The sequence below is a fragment of the Alosa pseudoharengus genome, unplaced genomic scaffold, assembly GCF_046254945.1.
Source record: "Alosa pseudoharengus isolate Yale_2024_CS ecotype anadromous, Long Island Sound unplaced genomic scaffold, YU_APseudo_1.1 YU_APseudo_1.1_scf_8, whole genome shotgun sequence".
In the NCBI taxonomy this organism is placed as follows: Eukaryota; Metazoa; Chordata; class Actinopteri; order Clupeiformes; family Clupeidae; genus Alosa; species Alosa pseudoharengus.
In genome coordinates, this window is record NW_027468870.1 from 7,139,233 (window position 1) to 7,154,203 (window position 14,971).

Sequence of the window (14,971 nt, forward strand, 5' to 3'; positions counted from 1 at the left end):
AGTATTTTCTTCACAAAACCCTGTTAGTTCAGATCCTGCTAGAGCTGCTCTTTAAGGTCAGTTTTACATTCAGCATTCAGGTAGAAGCTTTAGATCAGCTGCCGTGCTGCCTGTTGTAATCCTCTTCTATGCTCATTAAGCCAGTGCAGTCAGTGTCAGTCAAGTCACTGGACACGGGGCACAGCCGCCCAGCTCAGCCCAGTCCAGCTCCCCCAGTCTTCTCTGCATCCTCAGAGGTCCTCAGACTCGGGGGTGTACTGTCTGACCCATCCCTGGGGCCTGCGGTTGAAGTTGGGCCGGTGGCACATCCGCTCCCAGGTCATATTTGACTCTGTGTAGGCCTGATTGAGTTCGAACCCTGGCAAAGGGAATGTCCTCACACTTCCTGCCGTCCCTCCAAAAGGCGTCGGAGCCCTGAGAGAAACACAGAACGCATTTCCTGTTTATGGTTAAACAGACAAAAAGCATTTCCTGTTTGCTATCTCACTGATACTAATAGGTCACATTAGGTGTGTGTTTATTGATTGCAAACCTAACTCTCAAGCATATGTCAAAAAAAGCTCAATACATGTGTGTTGAGAATGCAGAATAGGCTACAAATTCTGGTTCCTTTACAACAAAGTTGTTACCATCTCAGTCCCAATCATAGTCATTCACTACAATACATAGTGCACTACAAAGTGATTAATCGCCTTTTTGCTCTTTTTAAAGTGCACTATGTAGTTATGGAGTGAACACAGAGAGGAACAAAGAGTCTATTCTGATTCTAGTGAGTTGGCCACAATGTCAGGTCAGGTGCAGCCAATACATGGAAGGAATCAAACCAATTTTGTGAGAACTGATCAAGTATTAGAAGTTGACTTTTAGCCAAGCAATACAATTTTATGGCTGCTCGCCTTGCAATAGTGTCATCTTACAATCCATGCTGTGCCTAATTTGAGCATGTTGTGAAGAGACTTGGGTTTCACTATTCAGGCCATAGACTTCTCCAAAGGATGGCAGGCACAACAACAGCTTGCCGTTAACCCTCGGGGCCAAATGTCTGCACGCCCGTCCGGCCAGAGCGCTTCCTCAGCAGGACGCGGGCTTGTCTGGCCCGTGGGAGATGTGCTGACCTGTTGAAGCATTTGTAGTTGGCCGGGGTGAGCTTGGCTGGCAGCTCGGGGAGGTTGGCGCTGATGGACGCCACCACAGTGTCGCCGTCCCGCTTTTCCTCATTCCACGGTGAGCTGTAGGACTTGGGGATGATGGTGACGTTGAATCTCTCGTGGGGTACCTCTGTCAGCGGCCCAGAGTAACCTTACAGAGATTAAACGAGTAAAGGGGAGAACCCTCTGATATTTAAAATGAGCAGGCTCTATTCTCTCACCTCTCTGCCAAGTTGAAATTGTTAGTCACTTTGGAATCTGGATTCCACTTGTAGCTGCTAAAATGGAACTTTGAATGTAGAGGTAACTTTGTATTTTACGCTTACATATATTCATTTAGCAGACGATTTTATCCAAAGCGACATACATATGTCAATTATATTACGAGGGCCAATGTCCCCAGAACAACTTAAGGTTAAAGCTGCTTTTGGCAAGATTTTTTTTATCATATTCACTGAAACCGACACTATGCTCCGACAGAACAACATAAATCAGCCGGTTTTAGAAAAAAAACCACACTTCTACCTCCACCTAAAGCCTGTTATTTGTTTTGCAAAAATCCACAGCTCCCGGTTCTTCTGGTCCAATCAGAGCAGGGCTGTGTGAGATCTGACTGTCAATCACAGTCTGGTGCACACACACTGGCGAGCACAACTCGATGAGAGGGTGCTCGGTGGTAGTGGGGGAGGGGCATGAGAGTTGTAAACATTCAACATTCAAAGTCCTCTCAATCTGTCAGACTTGCCAACTGCAGCTTTAAGTGCCTTGCTCAAGGGTACAACGGTAGAAGGCCAGATTCAGGAATTGAACCCACAGCTTTTCAGGCTACTGCATGCTATGCCACTGCCCTATTTTACCACTCGTAATAGAACGACTTTGGATGGAGCTAATCATGAATTATTAAAATATATATCGGAATATTTAATTTTAAAATTATTATTTAGATATTAAATATTTAATATTTGATTTGGGCAACATGAACTTCACAATTGTGTCAGGAGACTGCTGCGGAACCACAGAGAGCGTATTCACCTGGAGCAAGAACATCAGGGTTCCCCTTCCTGGCCACAGTGTGTTTCAGTGTGCTCACCAGACAGTTCTTCCCAGGCTGGCTGATGCCCACCTGACTGCCACTGGAGTTCTTGTCTTCAGGCCCTTTATTGCCCCCAGGCCCTTTATTGCCCTCGGTGTCATCCTGCTCATGGGGAGAACCAGTAGTGGACAGGTCAGTATTGCCCTATATGCCTGTTTTCCTATAAACAATCTGCAGACATCTGTTCCACAGGGTCCTAGAGCTCTTCACTTAAAAGAGGGTTTCTCTGCTGTTTCGATGTTGACATGAAATACAAGTCTGTAGGACTTAGACTTTGCATACTGTGCCTTCTAAATATAAAAATAGCAGAATGATACAAGAGTGAAATACTCCTACACAAGTCTGTGTGTTTGCGTTTTCCAGGGTGAACCTTTCAACTCGCTTCAGTCGCTCGTGAAACATCTTGGAGCCTCTGTTCGACAACAGTTTCAGTTCCTCCATCATTACGTCTCGAGGAATGCTCATCTTCTTCCCCAAGTTAAAATGATCTGTAGCACACACACACACACACACACACACACACACACACACACACACACAGACGCACACATACACACACACACACACACACACAAACAAAACAATGAGGAAGGCATCCAAGGTTATGACACGTCATAGAGATAATTGATTTATCGCCATATTTTTCCCTGACATGTACTATGAGGACAATCTGCAATTAATCATGGCCGGGCTCTGTAAACACGAGTATTCGGTAGCTTAATTAAATTTGACGCGGGTATTCAGACTGCCTGCTGCCTGTGCTGTGAGGTCATCTCCTCTTTGACTGGGGCTAAGGGCTCTGCCCAGTCAGGCATTTGTGAGTCATGGATCAGTATGCCCCCCCCCCCTCCGGGATATGACATTACTGAGTTGCTTTCTGCACTTTCTGTTCTGTTCACATTTGAACACTATTGAACATTTGGAATTTCCATTGTTGAATTTGAATTGTTGAATCATTGTCAAGCTAAAGACTAATAGCAATCCAAACTGACGTTTATTATATAAGATTAACATGAAATGTAGCCTTTTATGAGCTTTGATGTGGATTTGAGTGCAGTGCCATACCTCCTTCTATTTCTGCGCTGGCGTCCAACATTTTTTGTCTCCTCTGCTTCTCCATGTCGGGATAAGGAACCGGCATTTTGGCTTTTGTTTTTAGTTCACTCTTCAGGCATATGCAACAATAATTAATTTAGAAGAATTACTGCTGTGTTCCCACTGTGTGAGCTATCATTGCATGTCATTACATGAAAATAATAATAATAATAATAATAATAATAATAATAATAATAATAATAATAATAAGCTTTATTTCTATAGCACCTTTCATACACAGAACACAGCTCAAAGTGCTTTACATTTGGAGCATTTAACACAATAATAGAGAGAAAAGAAAGGAGAAAAAATACAAACAAGCAAATCAGTAAATAAAACATCAGAGATTTAGAATTAAGTAAAAATGAGATAGCCATCTTTACTAATGGAAAATACCCTTTTTCGATTCAAACTGAGATCAGTAATAAGTCGTCAGTCAAGAAATATAAATATATTCAAGATTTATCTTGGCAGACAAAAGAATATTCTATGAGAATCATATGAACTGATTAGACTGCCATTACAATTACATGCATGCCTTCAGCAATACTGCCAAAAATCCACAGATGTATTTGCAAATACCTGTGAGTTAGAGGATTGTATCCTTGTGATGACTGATGTGTTGCTCGCTGCAGTCCAGTGGCTTCTGCCTGGGGGAGAATGTGAGCTGACAGAGCTAAGCAAGGCTGGAGTTAAATGGTTAGATCACTGGCTTAATTTAGCCAGTGGTGTGCTAAAGGCTAATGGTCAGGAGATTATCACAGTAGCCCCTCCGCATCCTGGTCAGTAAAAACCTGATCCAGGGGCCAGAACAGAGAGATGGCACGTAGTAAACCACAGATGCATCCTTAAGGCCTGACTCATGCCTAAATCTAGGGCACCAAGGAACATGGAGGTGTACCCAAGCAATTGCGGTTTTCTTTTCCCCAATTCTTTCCGTCTTTTCTCCCTTATAGTTTATACATTCACCTTTGTTCTCAGCTCTCAACTAGCACCGTTATTTACCCACAGTAACCTTGGATTCATTAAATATCTTGCACAAATAATAGGGAAATATGTGACAGAATGTGTTGATTTTCAAATTAATAGAATATGAAACATAATGTTTGTAATTACAGACTTAATTTCAGCAGTAAAACTGACAAATAATTTAATTAATTGTAAATTAATTTCATCACAATGCAACATTCACAAATTAAACCGGAGCTTGTAAAGAACTAGAGGAATTTAATTTCACATAATTTCACAAACATTGCAGAGACACAATTGCATTGTACACTCTATACAATGTTGCCTTGTACATAATTCTGTGTAATCACAAATCTACTCTGATTTATAACTGGCTATTTTCACTGTGGGCAGGACTGGGTTAGGTAAAGGGTTACGCCATAGTGGGTAGTTAATGTACCCTGAGATATAACTACTAAACATATTTTCTATTCATTTTTTGACTGACAGCATACTGGACATTTCCACACTTTCCAAATTCTGATACTTCCATCAACTTGCATTTCAAAATGTTCCAGAACCCTCTACAAAGGGACAGTCAATCATTCCGACAGTACATCCAGTACATCCAGGAAGTATACTGCTTCTGGCCTCAGCTTAGCTCAACATAGCACCTGTTATTGACAGGAGAGACAAGGAGGCCTGATGGCCAACCTGCTTATTCTTTAGTTGTTTGTTCAGAACTTAGTATGTGGATTCTCTTAAGCCAGACAAAAATGCTACAATGTACGTCTGGATTTTTCTCATACTGAGCACTGAGCTTCGTACAAAAAAAATATTATTACAAAATTGTTTTTCATTATGCTCGGAGAAATGTTTTGGGGTAGTGAAGTAAAAAATGACTTTGTGGACAAATTGTCATTCACTTCTTCTTATTTGCGATGTTGTTGCTGATCCAGTTCATGCCATCCTGTAATATGACAGGATAAAAGAGGACAATCAAACAAAATGCAAACAGAATTTAAAAATATTTTGGGCCTCTCAGCCAAATTCTAAAACAGCAATGACATGTCTTCTCTCACGTTACTGAAACTGAATCTGATCTCATAATATGGAATAGAATATCTTTATTTGTCATTGTAACAGGTACAACAAAATTAAGTGCATTCCTTGTCAAGTGCAACAAGACATCTAATGAGGCAGTATTTTTATAAATAAATATAAAAAATGATATCAGCCTCGTTGACTCTGCATTGACACTGTATAGTATCAAATTAAATGAAACTGTCAGAATCCTCTCATAGCTCATTTTCTGTCGTCACTCCATGCGTAGCCGCTAAAACTACTTCTCAAACAAATCTACTACTCAAACAAAGCTGTTATCACTGTTGTTGTACTGTGGGATTGGCGTGTTTAATACAGTCTTGTGGTGACAGCACAACAACAAACCGACATATCTCTTCACAGCCAGCCTTCCAGTCGTAATAGTTCACTTGCGTTGCACTGTTTGCACATCCTCTAGGTAATATTGCAGTTAGGACTGATTTGATCTACTCTGATTTTGTAGGATGTAATATGTCTGCCTTCATCGTCTATTCTATATGTTCTCAGGCATGACTGTGACCTGTTGGTACCATGTGGTAGTTCTGCCTTCCACAGATGTTTTATGTGTTTTCAGGCTTAGCGGGGAGCATTTCTGCCCATACAGTGCCTTGATAAAGTAGGCTACTGTATAAATGCAAGTTGTTGTTGTTGTGGTTGTTTTTGTTGTGTGTTTTCAGCCTTATCCTACTGTGCCTGCTGTTGCCCACCTGTACACCCTCTGCAGACACTGCAGAGCAGGCCTGGATCTGCCACTCGCGGTCGCGGTACGTGTGCAGGTTGAGTCCCTCTGCTATCTCGCTGGCGGGTGAGGCCGTGGCCAGGTCCTGCTTGTTGGCAAAAATGAGTATGGGCACACCCTTCAGGTTCTCCTCCTCGATCAACTCAGCGAGCTCCTTCGGGGGAAAAGAGGAAGGATCAGGTATTTAGAAAACTAGTAGATAAATGGTTAGTGAATAAGGCTAGTCTGTCAGCTAGTCTGCCAGCCAATTAATGTAAGTTGTGTGCTGTCTTACCACCCCTGTCTCTTCAAACCTCTTCTTGTCTGCGCTGTCAATGACGTAAATCTAAAAGTGGTTGGAAGAAGGAGCAATGGCTTAATACATGCTATATATAGGACTAGAGAGTAAATTGGTCTACATTGGTCTACATAAGTTTCCTTATACATACTATAGCCTAGATGGTGTATAAATGAGTTTGAAAGAGAAATGTTTTCAACAAACCAGCAGGTCTGTGTTTTCCAAGTACTTTTTCCAGAAAGTGCGGATCTTTCGTTGTCCTCCAATGTCCCAAACATTGAGCTTCATGCCGTGGGATGTCACACTTTTAATGTTGAAGCCCTGGTGGAGTTAAACAGTAGTAGAGTTGGGCTGATAATACAGATTCTATACTATTCCTAAAAACATTATGGAAGTGGGACATCATCGTGACCATTAATGTGTGAATGAGGGGTCCCTTTTTTTTGCCCAGGTGTCCCAGTGATCCTCATTGGGACCAACATCCTGGCATGGCCAGAGATAGAGATGGCAGCGTTTCAAACACGTTTCTATTTTTACCCGGCCTTTAAGTAGCCTCCTACTCCAACGACTTGATGGGCTAGATCATCTTCAACCGCGGGATTAAAGTCACGGCCTAGGCTCTATTCTTAGTGTGAATCCTTTCCTCTACAAAGGAACTCACTGGGAGTTATGCTTAAGGGTTTTGTAATAGATGTGTGTTAATTAACCAGGGAAAGCGAATGCTGATCAGGCTCAATTGTGCTGTTACATGAAACACTAAGAAGAGAACCGTTGGTATTGACAGAGTTCTTATAAACTCTTATGAAACACGCCACAAAATTGGCAAAATGGAAATATGCACCAGTGAAATGTTGAAAATTTGTGTTTATTTTGAAAAGCTAATTCAAGCAGTACAGAATGAATTCCGTATAGTGCCACCCTGAGCCATTTTAGTAGACTTTATCTCAGTCATCTTACAGGAAAGTCCAGACAATCATATTTCTAGGAACTGGGGGTTTTGTGTGTCAGGTTGAGGCGTGAGGCTCCAATGCCAGCCCACAGCCTAATGAGACTTCTGATCCCCTTTGGTGAATGTTGTCTTGGCAAGTCTGGGATTGCCAGAATAGAAACAGGAACCCAATGGTAGGAATCAGAAATACCACAATATCGACTGTGACTTTTTGTTGTCATTGCCATTTTATATCATCTACCAGCAGGGTTATTTCAGGTTCAGTTCAAGTGCAGTACATAGAAAGTTTACTTCCACAAGGTATTCTGCTTGATTTCTTGGCTGCATGCTTAGCAACATATCATAACACTTATGTTTTTTGATGTACATTTGTGTTAACTGTGTCATCTATTTGTCTCATTTGCATTGTGAGAAGGTACTGAAAGTAGTTTTGATGTTCTGGATGAGTGTCACAAGCATGTGAAGATCACGCTAGACTTGAGTAACAACAGAGGGAAACAAGTCTGACACTTTCATAGCAACAGGTCACTGCCATTTCCTAACCTGACCTTAGAGTCTACTTATGTAAGCTGTGGTAATGCCAGGAATTGTAGCCTATATCTACACGGAATTAAAGCCTACAGCTCCAGTCCTAGCTTGTTTTTGAGAGAACAGTACTTAGTGCCCAATCCACAAACTAACCACGCACCAGACTTCACAGCATAATGACCATTAGGGGTATCCTCAAGCATCCTCAAGTGTAGTGTTCTCTTGCAGAGCATACAACCTCACTCATGTCCTTACCTGAGTAGGTGTGATGGTGTTGACATCTTCTGAAGCCAGTTGTTTCAGTAAGGTTGTTTTGCCAGCGTTATCCAGGCCCAGGAGAACTATCCGGAATTCCAACTCTGTGGTGCCCTTCAGTTTCTCAATGACTGAGAACAAACCCTGGAGCAGATGGGGTTATATGTTTCATAACGGGTCAGCTACAGGTCATCACGTATACATATGTACAAATACAATAGCTATGATTACTTTTTACTCTCAAACAAGCTTTGCTTTGAAAGTCAATACTGTTTTAGGTAATATTTCATAAAATATGCAACAGTTTTGTACACATCAGGAAATTGGACTGAACAATGACTTTAAATTGAACAAAGAAAAAGATAGCTGAAGGTTGCAACATATTTGATCAGATATTCTTGTCCATGCATTAGTAATGGAATCATTAGGGCCTTTGGGTTGGCAAAAACAACACTAAACCTCTCTAACTCAACAGTATTCACTACAGTAAGTAGCTTCTTCTGAGTAACACAATTCCTGCTTCCAACTACCCAATTGACTCAGTCTCTCAGGGGAGAACAAAGAATTCACAGAATCAACTCTCTGAAAAGCAGAACCTTGCCCTTTCGGGTATTCACACAGTCTGTAGTTGCAGTACAACGGTAATGATGCCTACCTTCTGATTCTCTCCCATTGTGAGTGGTGTTAGTGGAGCAGGCAGTGGTGGCAGGGATGGCGATAAGAAGCAAAGCTACATTCTATGGTAAATCCTAACCAGTTAGATCTGCGTCTCCACCAGGCCTAAATGGAAGGTGCCAACAGACACCTCGTTGCTTCCCACGGAACTAGGCTTTAGCGAAGCAGCCTCGGCTAGGATGGATGGAGACCCGTCTCCACTCGGTCGGAGGAAGAGGAGGTGGGGACTTGGAAAGGATTAACGGGCCACAATTAGCAATCTCTTCACGCGCCTCTACCTCCCTCTCTCCTGCCCTCCCACCCCAACCCCCACCCAAGTCACCTCCTCTGCCTCACTCCTGCATTAAAGACTTACCTGGATTATCCCTCCGAACCACCTGCCACACAAGAAGCCATAGGCCTCATAGCATTCTGTCACACAGTCAAAGGCACAGTACCTCTCTCTCCCCAAGCCTTCTGGACACACGCTGTTGTGAAGATTTCTATTCTGTCTAAGGGCTGCTACTCACATTAAACCATAATTGTTGGCCTGGTTGTCTTTAGGACTTAAAGCAGACATAGAAAGCAACTTCTTAGGTCATGTGAATTAGTCTGCTAGGATCTGAAAGCAGGCTAGCCTGCTAGTCTATGGGGCCAGATTCTCAGGTCTTTTCCTGGTCATGTTTCATTTACACGAGATGTTGATGTGCAAGCTGCTTCATGGTCCTCTTGTCTTGGTTCATTAACTTGTGAGCTTTTACTCCTGCACTGTGGGGGGCAATAGTGTTCACCCAGGTAAATACGTCTTAATCCCATGACACAAACACAAAAACTGTTTTATGCAGGACAAAGTGGGTACAGAGCAATGCAGACAGACAATGATTTGATAGATTGTGCTCTGATAAACTTTGCATATCATAATCTTTGCAGGGCCATCAACATATATACATATATACAGGGCAGTAGCAGAACCAGGATTATGACAAATACTGTCATGTCCCTGATGAAAGTTCACTAAAAATTGTTCACAGGACATTGTATTTAACCAAGGGGCTTCAACACGCACCGTTTTAACTGTATCAAACTTTCACCCATGTACACTGTCACCGTTAAATAGAAACTGAATAAAGTAAAATAAAATAGAGAGCTAGTTTTCCAAGAATCACAATGCATGAATTAATCAATAATATAACTTTGTTTACATCTCAGAGGAACAACTTGGGGATGAACGTCTTTCGGAGTTATATACACTCTGAAGTAGATTTGAAGTTCCTGTTTTGGGACAGACAGAATAACACACCTTTTGTTGTGTTTTCTCTGTGTCTCTCATCAGACTGCCTTTGATGTTTTGATGCTTTGATACTGCTGTCGTCTCCAGCGATGTTGCATTCTCTGTGTGGAACAGACAAGTGGTCTACTGTGAACTGAAGCCTTTTTACAACGTGGGCACGGCTGATCGCTAAGATTCAGGCAAGGCACACATGGTGCCCGGAGTGAAAATTCACTCATTAAAATATTCTGTGTGTGTGTGTGTGTGTGTGTGTGTGTGTGTGTGTTTGTATGTGTGTACATGTGCGTGTGCGCTCATGTGCATATTCTTAGTGAATGTGAGATGGATGGCACCCATCAAATGTAGACAGATGTCGCAATTCCCTTTGTCACCAACACCAGTAAGTGCCACAGTTGCTGTGCATGGCTATGCAAATGCAAAAGCAAGACTGACTTGTACTTTTATTCTTATAATGTGAGCAATTATCCTCAAATTGCCTCTCACCAGGAAGAAATTAATATTTATGAGAAAAGGAAATCCAATTGTCTTGACAAAATAAAAAATAGAATGTTGAAAGTAGACTTATAGAGTTCTACTTGAATTGTCTTGAAAGCAAATTTAATGGACATTTTCTGTAGCAGACCTGACAGAAACGAGGTCAGCCCGCCCCTGTGTCAGCCTGACTGAGCACACTGTGCGTTAGTCCATTTGGCCTCTTGCTGATGGGCTGAAATGCAGATGCTTGCGTTGCCAGATCTGCCTGTCTGGCCATCCGTAAGGGATGCAGGAATGCCACCCCTCTCCCTCCCCCCTCTCTTTATATCCTGATGGCTTGCTCATCAGCTCTGCGCTCGCATGATGTCACTGGCTGGGAACAGGTGTTGCCATCACACAACACATTAACCACAGTTATGCAAATCCTAGCAGGTCCCTGGGCTGGTATGGGCTTGCTGGGGTTGGTCCAGAACTGGGTTGAGGGCAATTTGGCCAGTGGGGCATCTCTAAAATGGCTTACCACAAAGCAGCCAGGGCATTGGAGTACATTATAGCTTTTTGGGGATCGAACACTTGTAATTCTGCAAGTGTAATTCTAATGACATTTTTAAGGTAATAGCATTTAAATAGACAATGCTGTGGAACTAGCTATCAAGCTTCTAAAGTAAATTGTGGTTTCACCTGACTCAGATAACATAATGCAGCTGCATTACTATGCAAATGACTGCTGGTAAGGAGCTATAATAGAAAACTCAATAAATGTTACTGTTGTCGCAGCATCTTGGCATAATTTCTAAAATCGTCTTGAGGCAACGCTTGGCACCACAGACAGTCTTAGCTCACTAGCTTTGAAATTACATTTCACAGTTAAAATGCTCATTTCATAGATTTATATGTGGTTACATTACATTTAACTTATATAAAACCTTTTTTCAAAGACTGAAATATGTCATTAGGGAAATCTGGATTACATTATGGATGCTATTTCAACTTGGACATCTACCTCCTAAAATATTTCTCAAAATGAATATCTCTCAATTTTAGAGAACAGAACGTTAGTCAAACAAATACAGAATTTACAGGAGAATTGCTGCAGTCAGACTGGTCAAATGTGTTTGATATTTCCCAGCCAGTTTGGCTCTGTAGTCCCCCCACTGTTTTCTGTCCATCTGATGGAGGCAGAACAGAGAGGCCTGTTGATCCTACCATCTGACCATCAGATAGACCTCGTTATTTAAAAATGATGGGCTTGGAATTCCCTAGCTCTTTGAATTTTCTGCCATCAATACCCACAGTAGAAAAAAGTACAATTATATTCCCTAGTAATTGGACCTCTCTCTTTCTGTCTCTCTGTGTGTGTCTGCCACTGGTGTTTTCTTATCCGTTGACTTTTATACCGAGCAGAGTTGTGTTTTATGGCAGGGGGTGATGTTTGCTTAGTGATAGGCCGTTCATGTAGGTCCCTTTTGCCATGCTCTCCCAGTGTGGGCTGGTCAGCCTGCCAAACACCACACAGCCGCCCAGCTCCCTCTCACCACCAGCATGGAGGCCACGGCTTTACACCGACATGACAAGCCGGCGCAGAAAGCAACCGCCAAGGGCCGGGAGAAGGTACTTCAGATCTGTCTCTCAGTTTCATTTCTGACTCTTTTTAGATCTGACCTGTTTTTAGATCTGAACTTCATGATGTTATGAGGGATGGTGTCAGCGGATTGATGATTACAGCCTTTCCGATATCTCTTTTGTATTAACATGAATGAATGTGAAAATGTTTTGCTATGTAATATTAATCAAAGGAGCATTTATGGTCATGTCAATAATGTGGATTATTGATGCCCCTGTGATGTGCAGAGGACCATGAGCTTCCAGGAGCTCACCCGGGGCTTCAGCCACTTCACCCTGCGTACGTCCTTCAGGAGGAAGTTTGGAGAACGCACTGGATTCACTGGCAGTCGGACATTGACTGTTACAAAGGTGACACTTAGTGATTTACTTTGTGACCTGCTCCTCTCTTTGCCTATTTCCTTTTTTCCCCTCCCTCCTCAGATGATCGTATTTCTTACTGCTAACATCACTTAGTAGTTATCTGTGCAAAACAAGCTTTTACATATCTGAAAGTTTGGGATTTTGGATTGTGTAAATTTGGATTGTGTTGCTCTTTTGATTGTAGTATCATTGTATACGTCCTCTAATTAGGAACAGTCATTGACGACCCTTTTAGAGAAGGCGCGGCACATTGGTCTGACACTTACCCTTGTCTGTGTCAAAGTCAAAGAGGTTTCAGTGTTTATGAAGAGTGCCCACACATCCTCTTGTGGCATGTCGCCATGGTAAGACTTCCTGCTCAAGCAGGAAGTGACTGTGAGCTTGCTGTGAGACTGTCAGCACAGACATTTTAAGACTTAGTGTCTCAGGGTGTCCTCAAAGCTCTGAGTTTTTTCATGAAATTGAAGATATGTCCTTAAAATTGAACAACTCAGGGATTTCCAATGGGCACAAGGTATGGCCATGATGGTGTGTTCTTCGAATATATTTTTGTGTCTTTGTGGGTGTGCCTGCCTACGCATGTGCGCGATAGTGTGTGTGTTATGTGTGTGTATGTGTGTGTGTATGAGCTTACATGTAACTGAATTTTGTGTATTGATATACTTCATAACTGCCATATAGTGGACCAATACAACCAATGCAATTTCCTTGGACAGTTTGAATTAAAGTCTAAACATCAAGTTTTTGCTTGATCTAGGGTTTAAAAAACATTTTCTGAAGAGCAGACAAATATGTTCCTCTTTTTGCATGCCGTTGCTCGATGCAAAATGATCACAATATGTCCTTCCTGGGAGCAGTCTCTTTTGCGGTTGTATTTTGAGTGAGGGGCCAGGCCTGTCTTAGAAGGTTTTTGGAAAAACAGGGTAAACCTGTAACAGAGCCAAAATGTTGTCTCAGGATAAATGTTTTTCCTGATCACAGTGGAAACTGTGGATTCTACCTCCATTATTCATGTGATTGATGCCACTAACCGTCACTTCCAAGTGGAGCCGTTTACAGATAAAGCATTAGGCAACGATATTTGTTTAAAATTATGTTTTTTTCATCCCAAAGCAACACTTTGAAATGTCAAATTTGTCTTTTATTTTTTGGCCAGTGACTTAAAGTAGCAGAGGAAACGATTTGCCTTGTTTCAAGGGATTTTCTGAAGGAATATTTTCTGAAGGAATATTAAGTACTTGGAGTGGAGAAAATAGTCGGTTTGCCAGTCACATGCCAAATTGTAAAGGAGACACTAATGCATTTCCAACGGACCCATGAGACTTATTAAAGAGGGTTATGAATAATCAATATGAATAGAGTCACATTTTAAGAAATGTCAAGCTTATTTATATTTATTTATTTATTTCTGCACAACATTTCAGACATTGTGCAGAGGCCTAGAGATATATATCAATGTCAAAAGGCCTTTTCAGTTCTATGTTTTGTTCCCCTTATTCCCTGCTGGCTCTCTTGCCAGTCATAACAATCCTAAAAAATAGAAGCAGGGTTTGGACATCTGTGTGTACTGGGTGTGCGCTGGGGGGTGGAGGGGTTCATGGCAGGTCAGGCGCATTTTTGTTTTTCACTCGAATATTGTCAACATATCTTTCAGTGCAAGAAACAGAGCATGGAGGGCAAGTTGCGGCTGGTGTGCTGTAGTCAAAAGCCACCTTTCATATCGAGCGCAGTTCACAGGCCTTCTCTGCGCATTCATATATGGACACAGCTTCCGTGACGAGGGAATCCGTGAACCCCGGTTGCGTGCTACGTAGTGTTGCAGATGCAGTGTGGTGCAGATGTCTGTGAAGAAACCGCAGCTAGTTTAATGTTGGGATACTTCCTGTTTATGGGCTGTCCTTTATCGGCTTGGAAAATGTGCAGTGATGAAAATGTTTCACTTTTGTTTTTTCACAGACGCTGGCAGCATCAGATGGAGGTGAGTTTGCAACGGTTCTTTTGAATAATTGTTATGTAAATTGCAGACAGTATGCCGTTTACAGAGCTGACCTTTGACATATGTATGCAACAGTGATATGGAACAATGATGGCTATTGAACATGTGGTCTGCAGTGCCTCTTTGAACACTGTAATGTAACGAATGATTATCTAAACACATTTCCATAATGGAAAACACTTTCATCCTGACAGATAGACAGGTAGAGTGTGCAATGGCTGATATTATTGCCACTATCGGCATTTGATAGTTTACAGATGATCCCTAAGAATTGAATGTTTACTCTGTAGAGCTACAAGTACAAAGAGGGTGGAATGGAGGAAGTACTGTGCGGTAAAGTACTTCTTGAAGTTATTATTGTACTGAAGGGGTAAAACCAGGAGTTCATTTATGTTCAATAAGGCGTGCTATACTTTTTGAAGCTGTAGAAGAGA

The 14,971-nt window shown here is 42.0% G+C and overlaps 3 protein-coding genes across 7 annotated transcripts in view; 1 reads left to right on the forward strand and 2 right to left on the reverse strand.

Annotated features, from left to right (window-relative positions):
• Nucleotides 1-36: 36 nt before the first annotated feature.
• On the reverse strand, nucleotides 37-3,970 carry LOC143112060 (myozenin-2). Its single transcript, XM_076274311.1, has 6 exons — nucleotides 3,919-3,970; nucleotides 3,307-3,406; nucleotides 2,578-2,729; nucleotides 2,181-2,343; nucleotides 1,116-1,299; nucleotides 37-414 (listed from the first exon to the last, which is right to left on the reverse strand). The coding sequence occupies exons 2-6, from the start codon at nucleotides 3,380-3,382 to the stop codon at nucleotides 231-233; spliced, it is 759 nt and encodes a 252-aa protein (XP_076130426.1). The 5' UTR covers nucleotides 3,383-3,406; nucleotides 3,919-3,970; the 3' UTR covers nucleotides 37-230.
• Nucleotides 3,971-5,206: 1,236 nt separating this feature from the next.
• On the reverse strand, nucleotides 5,207-8,809 carry arl3l1 (ADP ribosylation factor like GTPase 3, like 1). The gene is made up of 6 exons (XM_076274236.1): nucleotides 8,792-8,809; nucleotides 8,137-8,280; nucleotides 6,609-6,725; nucleotides 6,402-6,452; nucleotides 6,096-6,281; nucleotides 5,207-5,254 (listed from the first exon to the last, which is right to left on the reverse strand). Exons 1-6 carry the CDS (start codon nucleotides 8,807-8,809, stop codon nucleotides 5,207-5,209), a joined length of 564 nt encoding a protein of 187 aa, XP_076130351.1.
• Nucleotides 8,810-12,059: 3,250 nt separating this feature from the next.
• Nucleotides 12,060-14,971, forward strand: part of rgs14b (regulator of G protein signaling 14b) — a 15,992-nt gene continuing 13,080 nt past the window's right edge. For 3 of the 5 annotated variants that reach the window (XM_076273534.1, XM_076273536.1, XM_076273535.1), the window contains exons 1-3: nucleotides 12,060-12,166; nucleotides 12,407-12,529; nucleotides 14,498-14,519. In XM_076273534.1, coding sequence (XP_076129649.1) covers nucleotides 12,098-12,166; nucleotides 12,407-12,529; nucleotides 14,498-14,519 — 214 coding nt within the window. In that variant the 5' untranslated portion in view covers nucleotides 12,060-12,097. Of the gene's footprint in view, nucleotides 12,167-12,406; nucleotides 12,530-12,920; nucleotides 13,070-14,497; nucleotides 14,520-14,971 lie in introns of those variants that run through there. The other 2 variants (XM_076273537.1, XM_076273538.1) reach the window with 2 other exon arrangements.

What these genes read in the sequence shown, in the direction of transcription:
- LOC143112060 (XM_076274311.1), bottom strand. Translation starts at nt 3,382, where the DNA reads ATGCCGGTTCCTTATCCCGACATGGAGAAGCAGAGGAGACAAAAAATG. An exon ending in ACGCAAACACACAGACTTGT is followed by an intron (nt 2,344 to 2,577) that starts GTAGGAGTATTT and finishes CCCCATGAGCAG; the next exon opens with GATGACACCGAGGGCAATAA. An exon ending in AACTACAAATGCTTCAACAG is followed by an intron (nt 415 to 1,115) that starts GTCAGCACATCT and finishes TGTTTCTCTCAG; the next exon opens with GGCTCCGACGCCTTTTGGAG.
- arl3l1 (XM_076274236.1), bottom strand. An exon ending in ACACCATCACACCTACTCAG is followed by an intron (nt 6,726 to 8,136) that starts GTAAGGACATGA and finishes TAACTCCACCAG; the next exon opens with GGCTTCAACATTAAAAGTGT. An exon ending in GGTTTGAAGAGACAGGGGTG is followed by an intron (nt 6,282 to 6,401) that starts GTAAGACAGCAC and finishes TTTCCCCCGAAG; the next exon opens with GAGCTCGCTGAGTTGATCGA.